The sequence below is a fragment of the Chlamydotis macqueenii genome, chromosome 1 (assembly GCF_036417535.1).
Source record: "Chlamydotis macqueenii isolate bChlMac1 chromosome 1, bChlMac1.mat, whole genome shotgun sequence".
Taxonomy (NCBI): Eukaryota; Metazoa; Chordata; class Aves; order Otidiformes; family Otididae; genus Chlamydotis; species Chlamydotis macqueenii.
The window spans coordinates 61,284,590-61,304,427 of record NC_141556.1 but is presented as its reverse complement, the minus strand read 5'-3'; the positions used below and the strand labels follow the sequence as shown (position 1 = coordinate 61,304,427).

At 41.7% G+C, this 19,838-nt stretch overlaps 1 protein-coding gene across 2 annotated transcripts in view; it reads left to right on the top strand.

Annotated features, from left to right (window-relative positions):
• CHST11 (carbohydrate sulfotransferase 11) overlaps window positions 1-19,838 on the top strand; it is a 178,001-nt gene that overhangs the window by 69,730 nt on the left and 88,433 nt on the right. For both annotated transcript variants that reach the window (XM_086754198.1, XM_086754188.1), the window contains exon 2: window positions 5,960-6,045. In XM_086754198.1, the coding sequence (XP_086610324.1) occupies window positions 5,960-6,045 (86 nt within the window). The remainder of the gene's footprint in view (window positions 1-5,959; window positions 6,046-19,838) is intronic.

Genomic DNA, 19,838 nt, shown 5'->3' with positions numbered 1-19,838 from the left:
GAAGGTATGTTGACAGGATGTTCTAAATTACAAAACAATTCAGCCCTTGGACCTCTGGTGAATTCTTGATGAACCTCTGATGAACTCTGGAAGAGCACTGCTTCCTAGGGTCACTTAGTTCAACTTTGCCCTGAGTATTTTCATGCTTCAAGAGCATTGCATGTGCAAAATGTTGTCAGATTGAGCCTTGTTTGCTTTGTATTCGGATGTGACAAGTTTCTCCTGAGTGTAATTCTTGCTGGTACAGATGGAGCAGTAGTTCTATAATATCATTTATAGACGTATGCTTATGATTGAGCTGTGGATGTCTCAGCATCTCTGAGAAGGTGTTTAGTGTAGTATTTGAGTGTTTATTTCAATGCCTCATCCTATGTACCCAATAGAAGTAATTTTCTGTGCTGCTTTAGGGTCATAGGAGAAATCTATGCAAGAGTTTGGAAGACAAACCATGTCCAAATCTTTAGGCTGTGAGAATCTTTAAACCTTCAGTATGGGTATAATTAATTAATTATTCTTGCTTTGCTTTAAAAATTCAGGAAGTTTGAGAGCAGTAGCTTATTTAAACACAGCTAGAGATGCCAAAGATGTAAGTAACTGTTTTGATGCAGCTATCTTGTGTGGGCCAAGTGGCACTGATTTTTCTGTCTAGGTTGGGTAGGGGATGTTCAGGTGAATGTTCAGCCCTAACTCACTTGTTTACAGTTCCAAGAGGGAGTACTAGGTTGTCTACCTGCTCTTTGCTGTCAATAAGATGTGCCATGGAAAGCATTAACCCTGGCCTGAAATTAGGGGCAGTTGGACAGCAATGTTAGCTGCAAAGCAATATACTTCAGCCAAAGAAGCAAGCAGACTGCTGACAATTTCAGCCATTCGTAGAGAAATCAGTTCAAAAAAGATGAGAAATCAGACCAAAAAAGGAATATATTTGACTTGTCTATAGCTTTTTCCTTTAAAACAAGAATGGGATCCCCTATTCAATTAGAGTTTCAAGATACTGCTGCCGGTGCATACTTTTTCCTCAGCGAGATGACTTGTATCCCAAATAGATGGAATGAATTATTTATATCAGTTTTAAGCAATGCGATATTAGGGAATTCTGTCTTTGTACTTTAGATCAATGTAATGAAAAATTAAATATTAATATGTCCTCAGAACTTTTGTCAAATATTTGTAATATGGGACAGTTAATTTAAGGGGCATTGAACAGAGGTGTAAAGTTTTTACATTTGGGTTTTGTTATCTTGCAAGTAATTAGAATAGCCCAAGCAATGTAAATTAAATGTTACCGAGTAGGAAATAGTTGCTAGGTAGCAGTTGGGGAACTTTTATTCTACAGAAGTCTTGGAAATGGGAGCCTCTGACATTTACGGGATTGTAGGATGGTTGGTGATACAGGTGCCTGCTGAATGCACGCTGAAATGTCACTTGTTTGTCTCTGTAAGTCCAGTGAAAAAAGTGACCATTGTTTTGTGTGTTTCTTCTGGCAGAGTCTCCTCTGTGACTTGATCTCATGCAGGCTTGTGAGAAATGGTTTTGTTTGCCCTTCTCGCACATTTTGAGAGAGTGACCTTTATGGTTTTAAGTCTCCAAGAGTCTTGGTCCCCATGATTTTTTTTCTTCCCTTCCTCTTCTGTCTAGATAGTCCCAGTGTTCACATACTTTTTCAAGCCGGTAATCTCCCAAGAGAAGTGCCACTATGTCCCCTCTCTGTTTCTCCACAGCTCTTGATAGGCAAAGGCAGAAATTGCATTGATGTGGCTGCTTCTTTTTAGTATTTTTATCCTGTCATTGTTCATCCTGTGGGAATATGAGCGGTCTCCCATTCTGGGACGGGATCTTTGTAGGTTACCAAGCACATTATAAATGCCTTCTGCCAAGTAGAGGTGACAACTTAAGCCTGGTTCACGTGTTTCCGTGTGAATGATCTTCAGTCTCTGAAATGTCTCACAAAAAACTGAAGGCCTTGTACCATATATTCCTGCCTGTATGTTCCCTCTCCCCACCTATGCCCGTTATTCTAGGCACCCTTGTCTTGCGTTTTTGGCTAGGTGCCACCTGGAGGTGACATCTCCTCTCATAGATGCCAAGATCTGGTAGGCGCTTTGCTGTGTGCTTTTACTGTCACTTGTAACCCTGCCTCTGCCATCACGAGTACGGCACCCAGGGGACATGGAGAGGAGACGCTTGGATGGCGGCAGGAGATTCAAAGGGTGCCTGGCCCGGATGATGACATGCAAGCTCTCAGTGTGCTCCCAAACTGTGCCTTTCCAAAGGGTGTTTTTATTTGAGGGATGTGCATTTTAATTCATAGTAATCTAATGGGTCAGGACTGTGGCAAAACCTCAGGACTTTTTTTTCTGCACAGATACTAGAGGAAGATTTGACTGAGGAGCGCTGTGTTCTCGTGCTCAGTGCACTGTAAATCACAAGTCAAACTACTGCTCTTGGTACTAGTGGGTCTAAATGGGGTTTTCCAGAAGTTGTGCATGGATGCTTCTGTTCTGGGATAATTTAAGACCTGCACGTGTAGTTTCCTTCTTTGTGTGTATATATACACAGATGATTATTGTGTTGATAAGCTTTCAATTCGGCAGGATTGTTTGTCTTTCTTGAGAAACTGAAATTTGGTGCCTAGATAACATGCTTTCCAGACTTGCCATTAAATTAATGAATATTAATTCCACAGATTTTAATGAGATGGACCAAAATTGCATTTTGGACAAGTCATTCCTAGAGATGGAAGAAAGGTCTTGTTCTTGCAGCTCTTGTATATAAGTAACAAACAAACAATTCACTCAGCTGCTCATGGTCTTGTCTAAATTCAGAGGACTGCTGATTTTGCTGCAGTTGCAGTATTAACACTACTCTTTAATCATTAAAGGCACTAAATGCTGCTGTCAGCTGCTTCCCACACTTAGTGTGCATGAACATGATCTTTTAATCAGTTCTTGGAGCCATGCATATGCAATACTTATCATTAGATTATAATTAACTGTAATTATGTATGGAGATCAGCCCAAGCCATAAAATGTAAATTTAGATATTTACTATGTTAATAAGATGATTTGGTGAAAATAAAGGGCTTGATTTTTTAAAAATTTTCACTACAGCAGTAGTGTGATGGAGTCTTAGTGAAAGCGTTAAAATTAGTATGTTTGCAGTTCATGTCCATATTATGGTTTTCATACTGCAGATTGCTATAGGTGAGGTTCAGGCCCAAAAGGTCACGTCGTTCACATAATGAAACACTGCCTCAGAGAGGCTGAGACAGTAGAAAACAGGTTGCAGGAGCATTGAGAGGTGAGTTTGTCTGCAGCCACGCCAGAAAGTGTTTTGAGCTATATTTAAACATTCCTGATAGTTATTCACCAAAGGTCCATTTTGCAAAAGGTGCAGGTGGGGTTTCTCCTGAGGAAAGGAGAATATTCCCCTTTATTTCAGTGCTGCAGTTAAATTCCAGGCATGAGTATTTTCCAGGTGTGCGCAGAGGTGCTGCGTGCAGCTGCGTCAGGGCTGCTGTTCTTGACACGGATAAACAGGGAACAGTGCTGTGTGGAGCTGCTGTGTTTCTATACCAGCTCCACGGTCATCTTCTAATGGCTTTGTTGAAGAAAACAAACCAATTAAGTGATATTGGACAAACCAATTAAGTGATATTGGGAATAATAAAAAAGATTTAATGGTTTCTGTGACTAAGGTTCTATGCTGGCATTTACCTGTTGCTGGGGAGACAGTTGCTTTTTGTTTGCTTGTTTGTTTACATCTGGGAATCAAATCTTGCACGTTGTGCAAATAATTTAATCTTTGTGGCTGTTACTGCTGCATATAAAGCATTGCTGTGTTGATACCTACTGGCTAAGTGAAGCAGGAAGGGATACATTTATGCACATTACTGTTTATTGTATTTAGTGGAAATGAAAAGTAACGTAATAAATTCGGGAACAACACACTGGAATTATTCTTCTTCTTAATTTTGGAACAAGGAATCAGTGTTTCAGGATCCTGGTTAATCCCAGTCTAATGAGCTGGACACACCGAAACGTTCCCCTCTCCCTTTCCCCCTGCTTTGGTTTTCTAAATGAAAACGATGTGTTTTGCTGTTGACTGGAAGGATCCATTTTAGAAAGTTTTCTCGTAACAGTGAGGGGGCTACAAAATTATTTTCAAAGCATCCCTGGATACAGTCCCTGGTACAAGAGTATGGAGTGGGACGAGAGACAGGGACGGGATGGACAGGAGCTCTATGGTTAGAACAGCTGTCTCACGCCCTCACTTTAGTGTTTTCTTCCTAAAACTGCTTCCAGACACTGGAAGCTGACATTACTCATGCAAAATATTTTTAAAGTTTTTAATGTTTCAGACACTAAGCTAACTTTTAAAAAGGCACATTAGCGCAAAAAAACAAAGGAATTGCAATACTTGGCTGCATGACTAAAAGTGCTCAGAAGTTGATGAGGTATTAAACATGTAAAATAAAGTCATAGCCTCTAATAACATTACAATCCTAATTGTGAAGAAAATCAAAACTTTTAGCCAATTTGTTTCCTAAGCATATATGTCTGACTCCTGCCACAAGACCTGTGGAATCTCTCTTTGCTCAGGGGAGAAGCAACACAGCATGTCATTAGGAATTTACCTTCAGTTGAAAAATAGATACGAAGTGAGTGAAGTAATCCATTCTGTTTCCAGATTGGAACTGTATCCAGTTTTCTGTGGTTTATGCTACTTAGTGTATCAATTATGATTGCGTATTAGCCCTGTGTATTAAAACATTACTTGACTGTATTCTCTGGCTCTTGGCCTGAAGCCTGCAGTATCATGTCTGTAAGTGGTGCAGCTCAGAGCCGTTGCTGTAGGACACTTCAGTAGCTTCTGGTTACAAAGCGTGGCAAGTGGTAGTGAAAGCGTGCCTGACTCTGCTTAAAGCCTTGTGGTTCCCAGCAGGAACATCTCTTCTTTCCTTCTGGTTGTGTCTTAATTAAACCTTGACGGGACAAATCTCCCCTCGCCGTGATGCCTGATGCTCCTTCTGTAGTTAGCAGAGCAAGCTGGGGCGGAGGAGTGTTTGTAGAGGATGATGTGGGCCACGTGAGAGCAGAAGGACAGACAAGCTCTTGTTTTCCTTTTGACTATAGAGGGTGGTTGGAGACGAATGACTTCTTATGTAGACTTTTATGGCCACAAAGGTCTAAATTGAAACATGATCCCTGTGCCTGCTGGGGCTCAGATCAGTGTCTCTCCCAAAAATGCTTTATCATTCAAAATGCTCCTTGATCAGACCTTTTGGCAAAGCCTTTGGTTTGAAAACCTGCTGGTCTCCAGCTGGGATAACATAGCGTATCTTGGTTTTTGGATCAGTCAAATATTCAGTCGCAATATGTAGGGTAAAATAGTGTGGAGCAAGAAGTGCAGCAATGATTGTATGTGTGTCATGTACTGCTGAGTGTCTGTTCTAGGAAAAACCAAAGTCATAGGCCAAAAAGCTTTAAAATCAAATGTTTTAATATTAAGATCCTGTGTGCTTCTGTATTTAGGCTGAGAGAGGCTCAAACATTGCCTCTCGGAGATGCTGATTATAGGAATCCATCCAGTTCCTCCATGGTGATTAGAGAAGCTGGCACCTACCGCTACTGAAAATTGTGTTGCTTTGGTCCCTATACTTGAATTTTTGGGCACCCAAGCTGGAAGTTGTTGAGAAGCTTTTAGAAGAGGGGAACCAGAAAGCTTTTCCTTTTTTTTTTTTTCTTTTTTTTTTTTTTTTTTCCCCAGTAACTTCTACAATACAGGAAGGATTTACCTCTTGGACAATTTCTAGGGAAAGTAAAATTAGGAATTAAGACACAACACCATCTCTAGAATCCCGTGATCTGTCAGAAGATCTCTTATTGCTCTGGATGTTGCAATAGGTTACTGCTAACCAATGTTTCTAACCTGTATTAATTTCAATTTCCCCTTGCAGTAATGCGTAGAAATCCATTTGGGATGGACATTTGCTGCCGGAAAGGATCCAGAAGCCCACTCCAGGAACTGTATAATCCCACCCAGGTGAGCATCTTGTGGCTATGATCAGACTTCCCAGCCCAGTGTACAAATACAGTCTCTCTTGAAGATATTTTGGTCTGGTTTGTCTCATTTATATGCAGTAGCTGTCTTCAGCTTGAACCTGGACCTGCAGAGTTGAGCCATAAAGGCCTACAGTTTGAGTTAAGGGCCAGATTTCTAAAGGTTTTTTTTTTTGTTGTCTAATGATGCACACTCCTCTAAAATATTTTTTTTTTAGGTACCTAAAAGCTTTAAAAGAGTACCTTTTAGATCTCCTAACTAGAAGCTGAGGCATTGTGATTTAATCTGTCGATAACACGCAGAGTGGCAGGGTAGGGTGAGAGAATGTGACATGATGTACGTGAAACAGGGAGTGCAGTAAGACTCTAAATGGCAATAATAATAGAGGAATATAATTTATACGGCTTTCAGGTAGCCAACTACCCTTCCTGTCCCAGTTCATTGCTTGTAGGAGTCCAGGCAAACATAGTAGCTCATACTCTTCCTTATACTCTCTGCTGTTTGACACCTGACAATCTTGGTGGGAGCTTAGAATAATCTCAGCTAGAGTTCTCATGACAAGCAGTGCAGGAAAGCTACCTGAAATGCGTGCTCCAGTTCGCTTCTCTAGGTCCGTTTATTCCCTACATGTGGGCTGAATTGGCACATTCAGGAGCAGCATTTCCTGTTGGCAGCTGAGAGGAAGTGCTGCCATTGAGAGAAAATGCTAGCTGACTATTAAATGTATTTATTAAAGTTTAACAACCGCCTATTATATATTTATCCATCAATGAATACACTGAGTTTTACTAAATTGGCTATTAAGGAAAGTGACTATCCCAATAAATCTAACTTCTTAGATTTAACAAGGCAGTAAATGTTTTAAATACTACTTGATTATGAAGAGACTCACTATATAGTGTGCAAAATGAAGTCTAAGGGATTTAAAGTATTTATATGAAGAATTGACAACAACCCAAAGATGTGTGATGCCTGTTATGCAGTGCGGTAAAGCTCCATTTGCTCGAGAGTATTGTTTTTATGAACATAGGCTGACTTTCTAATTCAATTTGAATTCTGTGCATGGCTGGGAACATGAGTTTATCATACTAATATACTGGCCTTTATTGACCATTATGGGAGTTAGCATTGCATAAATGGAAAGTGCATGTAAAACCCCTGAAGAGGAACAATCCAGTGCTACAAAGGATAAGTATTAGCGTTTGCAGGTTGAATTTAAAACTCTTTGCAGATGCTCAAAAAGGGGCAGGTAAGGGAAAAGAGACTGGCTGACTAATTATTCTCGCTGGGGTCTACTGTGTGTCTGTCAAAACCTCCTTGCCTTTTAAGTCCTTAAAGGCCACCCCATAAGAAACACCCCCATCTATTGAAGGGCTGTAATCCCAGAGCCCTTATGAGCTTGGTCAACTAAAAAGATTTCCTAAGCTTCCTGAAGCAGGGGACGCAGGTAGCAGCTCCTTCACTGCTGTTCCTTCCTTTCTGCATGCCCTGACCAATAAAACCATTAACATCCCTTTCCGAGCTTGCGTATGAGCCAGCTGGAAAAGTCGATTTTTGAGGAAGCGCAGCAGTTCTTGCAGCTGATGTTGAACTAAGCACATGGCATTTAAAAATTTTTTTTAATTTTAAATTTTTAAAAAAATTTTTAAACTTTAGAAAGAATTTGTGTTTCTGTCAGCTCATTGACATCCGTTCTTATCAAGCTTTTAATTTTTGTTTCTTTCTTTGTTCTTCGTTTGTGTTTCTTTGCTTTTTGGTTGGGGCTTTGCATGCTGCGCTCAGTCCTAGAGGGACTGGCAATGTCAGGCAAGCAAGTGCATGCGTTTTGGTAAAACAGTAACAAGAAAAGACAGTGAGTAGAGGCTGCCATAGAAGACAACAGATGGGACATGACCCCTAGAATATTTCTTCAAATATGTGATTCATCTTTCTTTTTCCATTTTTGCCCACCTTTCTTAAGGTGGCAGATTAGAGACCGGTCTGTATTCTGGTGCCTGTTCCTCAAGAATTCACCAGTGCTTGTGAGGGTGGGGGGATGGAGATCAGACCCCTAATCTTTCCTTGCTGAAGCAGTCGCGATTAACCATTTGTAAAGTCAGCTAAGAAGTCGATGTATAAGAAATATGTGAGAAGACATTTTTGGCCAAAATCTCTCTCTTGCTGATCTAAATAATGAAAACACTGGTTAGGTCGTTTAACCCTTGACCATCAGAACCTATTGGACTCCTGACGTGGTGAACCTGTTTTTCTCCTGGATGCCGATGGCTGTGTGTGCCATCACAGAAACTCTTTGGCACTCAGTTTATCTGCCTCAGAGGAACAGTGGAGCTGATTGAGCAGATATTTGTAGTTCTCCTTGTAGTTCAAAGGAATCTACATAATTCAAACACCAGACTTAGGCTGCTGAAAGATGCCCAGCAGCTATGGCTTTGGATTACTAGAAGCTAGATGCAGTTGTGATTTTTTTTAAGGGTAGGAAACTTTAAATATTTAATGTGTCCATGTGCATTTTTTTTTTTTTTAATGATACAGTATAATGGGAGAACCCAACTGTGGCTCACCATCCTCTGCTATAGAGTGCACTGTACATTTCACGTGCTTTGTTTCCTTGTGTAGGCAGCAATGTGCAACCATGACTCCTGCTTCTGCTATTCCTGGGAATGTCTCCAGGACCTCTGAGAGAGGTGGGAAATGGAGAGGGCTGTATGGGGCTCCCTGCTTTGAGATGATAATTAAGGGCCCATACGTCCTCACGTGGAGCGTGCTCCTGGCTATTCCCTATCAGGGGAGATGAGAGTTTGGTCATCGACTGAAATAGGTGCCACCTAGGGTAAATACTCTCTTTTATTTAAAATGTTGTAGTTTAACATGATTAAGTTTTTTCTACTGTGTTGTCAGCATCAGGTTGCACTGCCCTCATAAAACCAGATGGAGACAGGTTGATTTACACCAGCTGAGAATGTGAGCATGGATATTTACTATGTTGACATATAACAGCCTCTCTGATCCTAGGCTGTTTTGTTTCCTTCTATGGAGTTGTTTGAGTTGTTTGCAGATGCCATCATTTGTCTCTTGAATCTTTCTTGGCTTGGTAAATGACTGTGGAGAGAAAAGGGAAAGGAAGAAAGAAAAGAAAAAAAGAAAACAGAAAAAGAAAACCCCAAAACGGAAAGGAAGATTTAACTTGAGTAAATTCAAATGTAGCAACGATCTGGAGGTGACTGGAAGGGTGGTTGGTGGCTTGTAGGAACTGATTGTTAAAATTGCAGTCAGATTTTCAGTAGACTGATCATAATTGTTTATACATTTGATGGAGAAGGAGAGGATAAATGGGTGGAGATAGCACTGAATTAGGGCTGGAGAAAGAGTCCGTGACAAAGCCTATGTGTTATTTATGTCTTAGTTGAGTGTCTGGCCTTGTGATTGTTGTAAAAGTAGGAACAACGCTTTTGCTCTTTTGCCTGTTGTAATAGAGTAGAATGTGGGAAGTGCATTTGTCTGTGGACAAAAGATTTCTCCTCTAGGGCTTTCACTACAAGATTTTTCATGAGCACTAATATACTGCGAGGGAAAGAAAAGTCAATATAACTGAACTGGATTTACACCGAGTAAGTGGATTTCCAGGCTGTGGTCTCCGCATATGTGGCTGGTAGTGTGCAGCATGTCTTTGAGACCATATTATCTTTTTTTCCCCTTTCATTTTCAGGTGGAGGTTTAGTAATAAGGTGCAGCGGTACCTGCGGCAAATTCTGAGGGCTGAAATGGACCATTTCTTTAATGAGTTTATTGAAAAGCCAATTTGGATCTGTGTTAAGCAGGACTGTTTTCCTTCACACATAGATGTAAATAGAAGGAGAAAGAGGATTCAACATACAGCAAATAGCAAAAGAGAAAATCTAGATGTAACAGATGAAGAGCCTTGCAGGAACGTGACATAAGCCTGCACTTATCTTGAGTGGAGTTTTTCTTCTGTATACAAAACCCCAGGAATTTAAGAATATGGCTAAACAAATATTTCTTAGAAGACAATGTATACAACTGTGTCTTGTAATTTGCATGTCTGTGTACAACCCCACTGCTCCAAAAATAAGATAATTGTGGATCAGCCCATGAGCTGGAGTCACCAGAAGTTCAGAATTTGGCAACATCACACTTGAGGCTTGCACACTTCAGTGGTTAACATTGATCTGTTTGGTGCTGTGTATGTGCTACTGAATTACGAGAATTTGCAAACCGAAATAGACCAAATGTTAAAGCAGTGGGAAATAATTGCGTCTTTAAAGTTAGAACTTGTCTTCTAGTTGTCAAGATTAACATTTAATTCTCATTAAATACAGGCTGCATCATGGTTTGATCTAACTGTCTACACTGCTGAGAGGAACACAGCAGAGATCCAGCCCTGTATCCATTAGGGTCCAAATCCAAGGATGAGTTTGTCTCAGTTTCTAGTTTGACATTGCCTGACTTTCACTCATGAGTCCACATGACTTTCACTAAAGGTCACGCTGTTTGCCTTTTTTTACTTGCCTTTTCAAACACATTTCTTTTTGTTGAGGAGATGTATTTCTAGGTGGCTGCTTTTGGTGTTGCTGGAGCCAGGGTGTCTGGTGATTTGCTGAACCTGGTGAGTCAGAGCTGTGGACCTCACGTTACTTTTGTGTTATGAAGTTGTATTGGACTGTTTTGGAGCAGTCATTCCAAAAAGGCCCATTTCTTTTATTGCTTCTGCTTTTTTTTTCTCCTTCCCTTGAAGTGAAAGGAAGAAAGTGAGCTGTTGCCTTGCAGACAGTGTTTATTCATCCTCAGTCACTTCAGGCTTCAAATGCTCCTTTTTTAGAGCTGCTGCATGACTATCCATGGCTCAGGCTGCCTGGAAAGCATCAGCAAACATCAACCTAGTTCAGCCCACTACACTCAGCTTTCATCTGGATTGGTAACTTCCTATCTTCATTTGATATCCACTCACTAGGATGGCTCTGTGGGCAACTGTACCAGTTCCTGGACAGAGGTTTGTAGTGAGCTTCGTGGTCCAAGCTCTGTATGCATCATCCACAGCACTTTGAATCAAAGGTTCAAATGCTTAAAACCTAGTGTTTCTGCCCTTGGTGATCCTGAGGCACTGAGCACCGTGTAGTTTGTTTCTCTGTGCCACAGCTTCTTGTTCTTAGAAAGACAAGAACCAAAGGGCAGACCATTTGAGTAGGCTGAAAGGTCCAGTTCTCCTGATGTTTTGTCTCCAGCAGCAGGTGACCAGGACAGACTGCAGGAAGGATAAACAGCTCATGATACTCTGCCAGCGCACAACAACCTGTGGGCCATGAGCTTCCTGAGCCAAACATGTCAGCTGCATCATGCAAGAAGAGCCTGAGATGCCAGACAGTTAGTATCTCAATGAAAAGGAGAGAAAAAAACATAGGTCTCCAAAGTTCCTTGCCAATTTCAGTAAGACAAGAAGATTACACCAGCACCAAACACCAGTGCTATACACTACTTTTTCTCCCTTTTTCAAATATACATATTCTGGCTGCCAAATTTCCTCCCAGGGACAACAATGCAGGTATCCTCATGTGAACTCTGGAGTATGAGAAACAGTACAGCTTATCTAAAGAACAATATGCTAGAATTTATTGATGCTTTGCAACGGAGATGATAGTCATAAATATGTGTGCACCCTTCTTAAGGGCACGAAGTGGCCCAAAAGTTTTACCACTACTGAAAACATATGTTATGTGATTGATGCTGATCAGCATGGTAAGTGCAGCTCAAAGCCACAGTGTTTGATTGATCATAGATTAAAAACTCCTTAACGGAAAAGGTGTAGAATGGAGACATAGGGAAGAAAAGTCAATGTACAATGCCAAACTTTGGGTACATACTCCTGCTGGTAAACAGCAACTTTATATCTAGTTAGCCTCCCTTGCCACAGCAAAATGCCTCCTGATGAAAGAGGAGCTAATTGATTTATTCCATGGATGACTTCGTATGCAAAGACATTACTTACTGTCATTCTTGGAACTCGTAAAACAGCAGCTGGCCTGGGATGAAATATTGCATTAACCTTAGCAGAAAAATTGCACTAGTGAGAATGCTTTGTTATTAATTACTGATTACAAAGGATAAGAGCCTGTTTTAGATGCTGGGGAAATGACCTGGGGAGGGGAGAGCTTCAGGTACGGTGTGCTTCAATAGATCATTCATTGTGACATGATGCATGCCTTTGTAAGTCAAGAGGAATTAATCAGACAAGTATGTACAGTAACTACTGGCACTCAAGGCCAGATTTATCCCTGGGACATGCTCATTCAAGTTATTGCAGTGCATTGGGATGATTTTTTTGGGCACCTGTGTTTAATAAAAGACTTGTTACCTGCATGAAATGAAAAAAAGAGTCGTGACTCAAAACAGCTCAGATTTCCCTGACAGAAAAAGAAGCAGCAGAGACGCTTCTTTTTAATTTCTCTAGTCCTTGACTCATGTTTTATTATTTTGAGAGCATTTGTGTTTTAATATAAAGACTTTCTGGAGGCATGAAAGTATGAGAAGAAAGATTTAATAATACAGGGAGACATGGCCAAAAGTGAAAGGATTGTGTGTGTTGGAGGGGAAAGAGGATAACACAGCTTTCAGAACTGGGTATCTGTATGCAGTGTGTGGGCTCCCTGTTAGACACACTTGGGCAGCTGGCTGGAGGGAAGATCTGGGCTCCAGCACTCTGACCCAGTGCCATTCAGCATCAACAAGGCTTTTTGTGTTTAATTGTCTCCAAATTGGGCCTCTGGTGACCTGAACTGTGTTGATTCAGTCAAATGCTTGCTCTGAACTGCGTAATGTTCAAACGGGGCACCTGCCTCTTTCTCTGCATTGAGTTCCCTTCCCCACCCACCCCCCCCCCCCCCCCCCCAGTTGAAAGTTATGTGCCAGAAAACTTGGATATTCATACCTCAAAATGCAGGATGATGTGGCAATTTAGAGGATTAGGAAGCAAAGGGCAGTGGGAAAATATCAGTGCTTGCAAATAGGTGTAATGAGGAGAGATTTCTGCCACTGGCTCCTGAAGAGGCAGAGTGCATCCTTTCCGTCTGCGCTTTAACAAGCGCTCTGGCATCGCTGGCTCAGTAGCTGTATCCCAATATGTTCAGCCTAGACCTTGCAAACTGTAGCCCTTCTTGCTTATTTCTGGTGCAAGTAGTTTTTGAGCAGCTTTCTCCATTGTGTGAAGGGTAGCAGCTGTGTTTGTTTAGAGTTCTGCCTTTTTTTTCTCCTGTATTTTTTATTATCAAACAGGTTTCTTATGCAGCAGAATCGTAGCACACTTGCAGCAGGGCCAGATGCTCTCTTTAAATCCAGAGAGCCCAGCTGCAACCCCTCTCTCCTTGGGGGACTGTAATGTATCCCAACAGACATAATTATGAAAATGAGAGAATACAGACATAAAACCTATCTACTGGTACTTTTAATTCTCATTTACTGTCTAACTTTAAAATTGAGGAGAGGCAGAAGGAATTGTTAAATTTGCAATTATTTTCAAGGGATTAGATTCCCCAAGTCCCATTTTTACAGACTTATTGTATCTGATGTAGCAGCTCAGATCCTACAAACTGACCTGTAATATTAATTGATACTGTATGGAATACTGAGATGTATTCTTAATTCCCTTTTAAGCTTTCTGCAATATAAATTAACTTTAGTAATGTGCCCAGCTGCACCTTACCAAAGCTTTCTTCAGTAAAAGTGCAATAATCTACTTGTCCGTTTGTGCAGATTCAGGATTGCTTCTCTGTAAATACCACAGACAAAGTGAGATTAAAATGCTGCCCCTTGAAAGATTTGACTGCAGAAGCCCGCGTGCCTTTTGGCACGAAAGTGCTAAGAAAATTCATGGTACTGCAGAGAGGCAGCCTGTAGAGTTCTTGTACAAGTGTGTAAATCATTAAATCAAGCACAGATTGTTTAAGGATGCTTTCCAAGTAAGTTTTCTCTTTGCTGAAGTTTGTGGAGAGGTGTGAGGTGGGTCAAGCCGGGTGCTGCGGTCTAATCTGTACCGCTTGCTTAGGCGCTGGAGAAGCACGCTTCCCCTCCCGTGGTGCTACCCCGCCTGGTTACGGACAGGGCTGAGCAAAAATGTCAGCTGGAAAATATGCAGCTTGAGGATGACTGAAACTAGCTGAGAATTTGGGCTGAATTTTTTCAGTAGCAGTAGCTGGGAAACACTTGGGTTGACTTGAGGTTAAGTCTCACAGGTTGCGGGGGGTGATGATGGAGTTGAGGCAATTTGACTGTGCATCCCACATTTCGCAGCGGGGTACTTAAAGCATGTACACGGGTGACAATGCAGTCAGTGTCTTCAGTCTCTCCTGTGGATCCTGTCTTGCGTTCTCTAACTAAACAGAAGAATTGAGTAAGCTTTCAGACTAACAGGCTCTTCATTATGTCTCTTGTCACGATGATCTGAAACAATAATAGAGTAAGAGCCGTGGTGGTTTGAAAATCTTGTGTGCTTGTCTGTTGGTCTGGTAAAGCAAGGAGAAAATTGTGCCTTACTCTGTCAGTCTCGTTTGACTGATACCCTCAGACCCTCGTGATGGCAGTAATTAACAGGTCACTGAAGCTGAAGTATGAACTGGAGGGGCTGTCGCTGCCGGTGGTCAGGATGCTCTCCCAGAGCCGGAGAACCAGGAGCTGAATCCCTGCAAGCAGAGGACGCCTGCCCCAAGCATGGAGAAACACCCTAATTGTTGGAGTTGTTCTTATGTTTGCTTGTTTAATCCTAAGACTGGAAGATGGATTTTTTCAGTGATCATTACCTGACTCAGCCTCACTTAAGCTGCTTTTATTCACTAGTTTTCAGACCTTGCTTCTTACTCATATGGAAGAAGTGTGGCAAGAAAGGGGAAAAAAGTGTTTTTAGAAGGTATTATCTATGCAACATTTGAACACAGCAAAAGCAGCGTTTGTATTGTGTGTATCCCTTTTTCTTCTATAAAAATAACACAGTAGCTATCATATCGGCGCCACTCAACTACATCTTTGTTGCCTAACCAACCTGTAGCCATTGTATATCCTAGCGTGGATGGGGTCTTACGTTTGAACCATTCCTACATTTGTAAAAGGCAATGGCAAAATATGGGGGCCAGAATAAAAAAAAAAAAATTTCCTTCACTGAGACTATTGTGTGGCTGCATTGGAGGGGGACAGCGTCTTTGTATTGTAGGATTTCCAGCATGCTGTCAGCGTAGATGTTTCTCTCCATTCATAACTTTGGGAGAAAAATGAAACTTGATCTCTTGAAAACTGGTGGCAAAACTCCTAAGCTCTGAAGAGGCCAAACTTTTAGTTAATAAAAGATCTGATTCAAATGATCAGAAGGGAGCTATAATTGCAACCATTGTTTTGTCTCCCTTTTCACGGTTCCATGCATTCTATTGCACTAGAAAATGCTGAAGACTGTAAGTCTGATGCTGAAATTCCTCCTCTCCCCCCCCGCCCCCCGCTTTTTTTTTTTTCCCGTGGTGATGACATAATAACTATAGCCAAACCAAAGAGAGCTGGCAATCTTACAGTGCACTGAAATTTATATGTATTTCTGGTGCCTGGAAAAATCCAGGAAGGAGTGTTTCTTTCTCTTCAATCTTAAATCACATCTGAACAGTATTCTAAGTGGGGTTCCAGCACAGGGCTAAAAGCAAAATATTATATCCAAGCTTTAGAAGAGCAGTAAAAAAATCACTGTATTCCCACAGTCAGATTGCCTGGCGGCACAGCAAATTAGCAAACCTCTGTAGCTATCGAATTGATGCCCTAATATAAATCTTTTCTCTTCTCCCTGTAAATGTGGACTATGTCTTAGATCATTTCAGACAAGCATCTTGGGGATTAGTAAGAGAAAGTGAATATTAATTCAATTAGAGGACAGAAGATGAACGTACAAGCTGGCGCAGGGAATTGACATCAGGAGCCAAAGTAACAAAGACATCTCTAGCTGGGAGAGGACAGTTTAATCTATTCAAGTCAGGCTTGGCTTTTGCCATGCATACGTTTTACTTATGAAACGGTAGCTGAAGGAGTGGTATTTACACAGCAATATAGTTAATGTCATATTTTGGGAACTAAGCCTTGATGTCAATAGATGGATGGAGAGCTGGAGAGCAGATGTACAGTGGTAGCTTTCAGTTCATTTTGATACATTAAATATTCATAATAAGCTCAGCTGAAGGAGAAAAATGTTTCATTGAACTGGTAAGGAGAAGGTAAAATCGTTGGTACTTCTCCAAAGTGTAACGTCTTACTTAATGTAAATTGGATGGAGGTTTCCTGTGGTGAAGGTGAGATGCAATGTTAGGTACTTGCACAAGTGCTGCTTTCTTTCTGTAAGAGATTGTTGTGCCAGTGACATCACTCAGTAAAGTAATGGCCAAGAATGACTATTCTGAGCAGTTTGTGTAGGCACAGCAGAGGCTTTTCCCTTCTTTTTTTTCCATAGCGTTGGACCTACAAAAGCATGTGTATGGACTTTCTTACATTTAAATGCCACATATTTACAGCCTGGAAACAAATCCTTCCACACTGCAGTTTCCAGGCATCGACCGCTGTCGCTAAGTGGGCAAGTCCTCTATCCGTAGGCTTCTCTCACCCCCTCAACACACGCTCCCATTTGTGCATGGTTTGCTGCTAATCTGAGTTTCCATCAGGAATGTAGGTGCTCTGCTCTGCGTTCTGCCTCATGCATGGATGTGAAGTCTGCAGAGATCCTTTCGCCTCTGTTTCTGTGCAGTTTCTTGGCCTCTGGCGAGGTGTCAGGGCCTCTGGGGTAACACTAAAAGCTAAGGCAATGTGTATACACAAATCAGCAGTTGTGTATGTTTGAGAGTAAATTTTACCCCATAGAAAGCTGTGCGGTGACGGTGTGGTGGTGGAGCGCGAGGCACGCAGCTGAGTCATGTCCAGCTCCCAAACTGCCTTGTAGGGCTTGGTTACGCTGCACGCAGGGTGTCTGGCTGTAGGGATAGGAGTGATTCTGCTGCTTTTTCTGGAGCCGTTTTTATCTTCTTTGTTTCATGTAAGCTTGGGTTAATGCACTGTTGCTGAATTTGCAGCCGTGTGCAGGGGGGTAAGGTTGTCTCCTTGCCAAGACCTGCTTCTCTGTTCTAGCCGTTCCTCCTCCCCACTTCCTCCAGCCCTGAAGTCTCCTTCTCAACCTGATGTCTTCAGCTTTGCTCAGTCTCCCTCTCCCATTCCTACCTTTTGTATTACAAAAATGATAATATTTTTATATTAGTTACTGTGCAGGTTTATGGGGCATGACTTTGTCAGAATGTGATGGAGCCAGACAGTGAGAGAATAAGAGTGGTCAGCTGATGGCAAAGCAGATAGAGAGGAAACACTGATTCCTCTGAAAATTCCACTTCCATTTATTTGTTTATTTTTAGTTAAGTAGTGCAAAACCAAAACAGACAAAAGAAAAGGTTTTTGTCAGCTGGCAAAGGGAGCTCGGTGTCATCTTTTGAGTTTATAAAAAGCAGTATTGCTTTTAATAGGAATATAGAAAAAATCTTTTATATCAAGAAAGTAATGGCAAGCCAGGTCTTGTGTTTGTTAAAAGTAGAGGGAGCTAGAAAATAGACAGTGCAAGATGTGTGGTTTCACCTCCAGCAGCCTCTAAAGTAGTCATGGGAGGCTGAGATGTAAGTGCATCGAAGGGCTTTGTTTTCAAAAGGGAGGTAACGGATAGCTCTGTGCATCCTGCTTACGATCCCTGCATTACACAGCTCCTGATACGTAGCAGATGGATTGGTGGAGCTTTAAAGCATCACCTTCATGCCTTGCACAGAGTAAGTTGTGGTCCTCTTTGACAGTCCCGCTTCAATTTTTCACTTGGGCTGTTAAGTGAGTTACTGTATAAAATATTGACGCTGAAGGAAGAAAATGGCCTTTTTACCCAAGTGTAAATGATCTTGAAACAAAATACATGGGATGAAAGAATGATTTCTTAGGTAGGTTTAATGCATAATTGATTTCTGCTTCTCATGACATTATCAGTGTAATTAAATCAGTTGCTAAAGAAGTAAGGCAGGAAGTATCGTCTGCTAAGACACCAAATCTCTCTATCTGACCATGGGCAAAGTACTGCCATCTGTTATTAAAGGCTGTCCCGCGATTGTGCAGGTTCAAGATCTGTCTTGTCACTAACAAGTCAGTCTTCTGTAAGTACCAACATGATAGAAATCCATGTATTCAGTTATCTATATCCCAAAATAACCTAAATAAGCTTCTTTCCTTCCCTGCCAAACCAATTCCTGTCTTTGGAAGCTGCACGTTGGAGTGGTTCTTGCTTTCTACAGATCAGCTTTGCACAGCGTTGGCGTGTGTTTCCAATGGATCTGGCACAGAACTACAGGTGGTCACTAACTCACCAAGCCCCAGAAAATAGTTGCTGTTGCTCCATTGAGAAGTATGTTGAAAAATCAGAGAGGCTTGAGGAGTAAGAATTAGGTGGTAGGAAAGCAGTCTGAATGCAACTGGGCTTGGCCAGCGTGTATATAATTAGAAAACATACTTTTGTGAGACTGTTGATTCTTCACATGGGTTCTGTGTTGGAGAAATAGGGCACAGAGGGTAATTGCAGAGGCCAAGCAAAGATAAGACTAAAGGGGAGACCTCAGCCTGCAACTGCAGGCACTGTAAATAAACCACTCATTTAGAAATTAGAGTTACAAATTTACTACAATTAACAGCTCCCGTTACTTTATTCTGCAAAATTACTTCTGCGAAGCAGCTTCTGACCTGCTTCTAAGTAACATCTCCTGGACACTGCAAAGGTCTCTTGGAATCGTGTACTCCCTCGTACGTCCTCACTGTTGCACACGTCAGCCTCGGATCCCTCACACAGTGAAGTGCTGGAGTATGTTTCACTGCAAAGCTGTGGGTCCAATGGAACAGGAAATCTAAATCCTGTGCTGCTTGGTAGGTCAGTGTGTAGGTGATGAAATGGTCCAACGTCTTTTGGAAGTCAACAGAGGTCTTCTTGCCAGCTCTTGCGGATGTTGGACCAGCCTCTTCTGTTACACATAAGAGGAGTCTCATCCAGTGGCTACCGAAGGCAGCAGAAAGACTGCCCCAGCCCCGTTGCTCGCCTTGCCTTGGTGTCAGTCCCTTTGTTGCGCAGACTTAAGTGCTCCGTTCACGTTAGCAGCTCTGATTGTGTTATAAGTACTACACGGAGCAACTCATCCTGGAGAACTAACGCCTGTTCAGTGATACTCAGCCATGCATGCTGTAGTCCGTGTCTCTTTAAGTGTGGGAACGTTGATGCTTTCATTGAATCACCATAATGATAATACAGTAGTCATCACCACGTCAAAGTAGCAGCAGCAGCGGCCCAGCGAGGCGCAGTTCTCGCATCCTGCTGTGGCGCAGCTACCTTCAGCCAATGCCATTGCTTGAGCTGGTTTGCATAATGAACACACTCTGTATCTTAGTGCTGGTTTTGCCATTAGTATTTTTTGTCATTAGATTCTTATGTCTCTGATTCCACACTTGTAAAATGAGTTATGTCTGTTTATCTGTTTCTCAGGGGCATAGTGGTAGCATAATTATTGTTGGCATAGCGTTTTGATTGTGGAAAATGACAAGTGTAATTACTAGTTACAAGTTAAATTGTGCATCTACCAAAACTACACAGCTGCCATGAGATGCATCTCTTAAATTCCTCACTTACTTGAAGGCAAGCCAAGTATTTGGTCCTAACTATAACGAATCTAAATTGAGACGTATCCGTT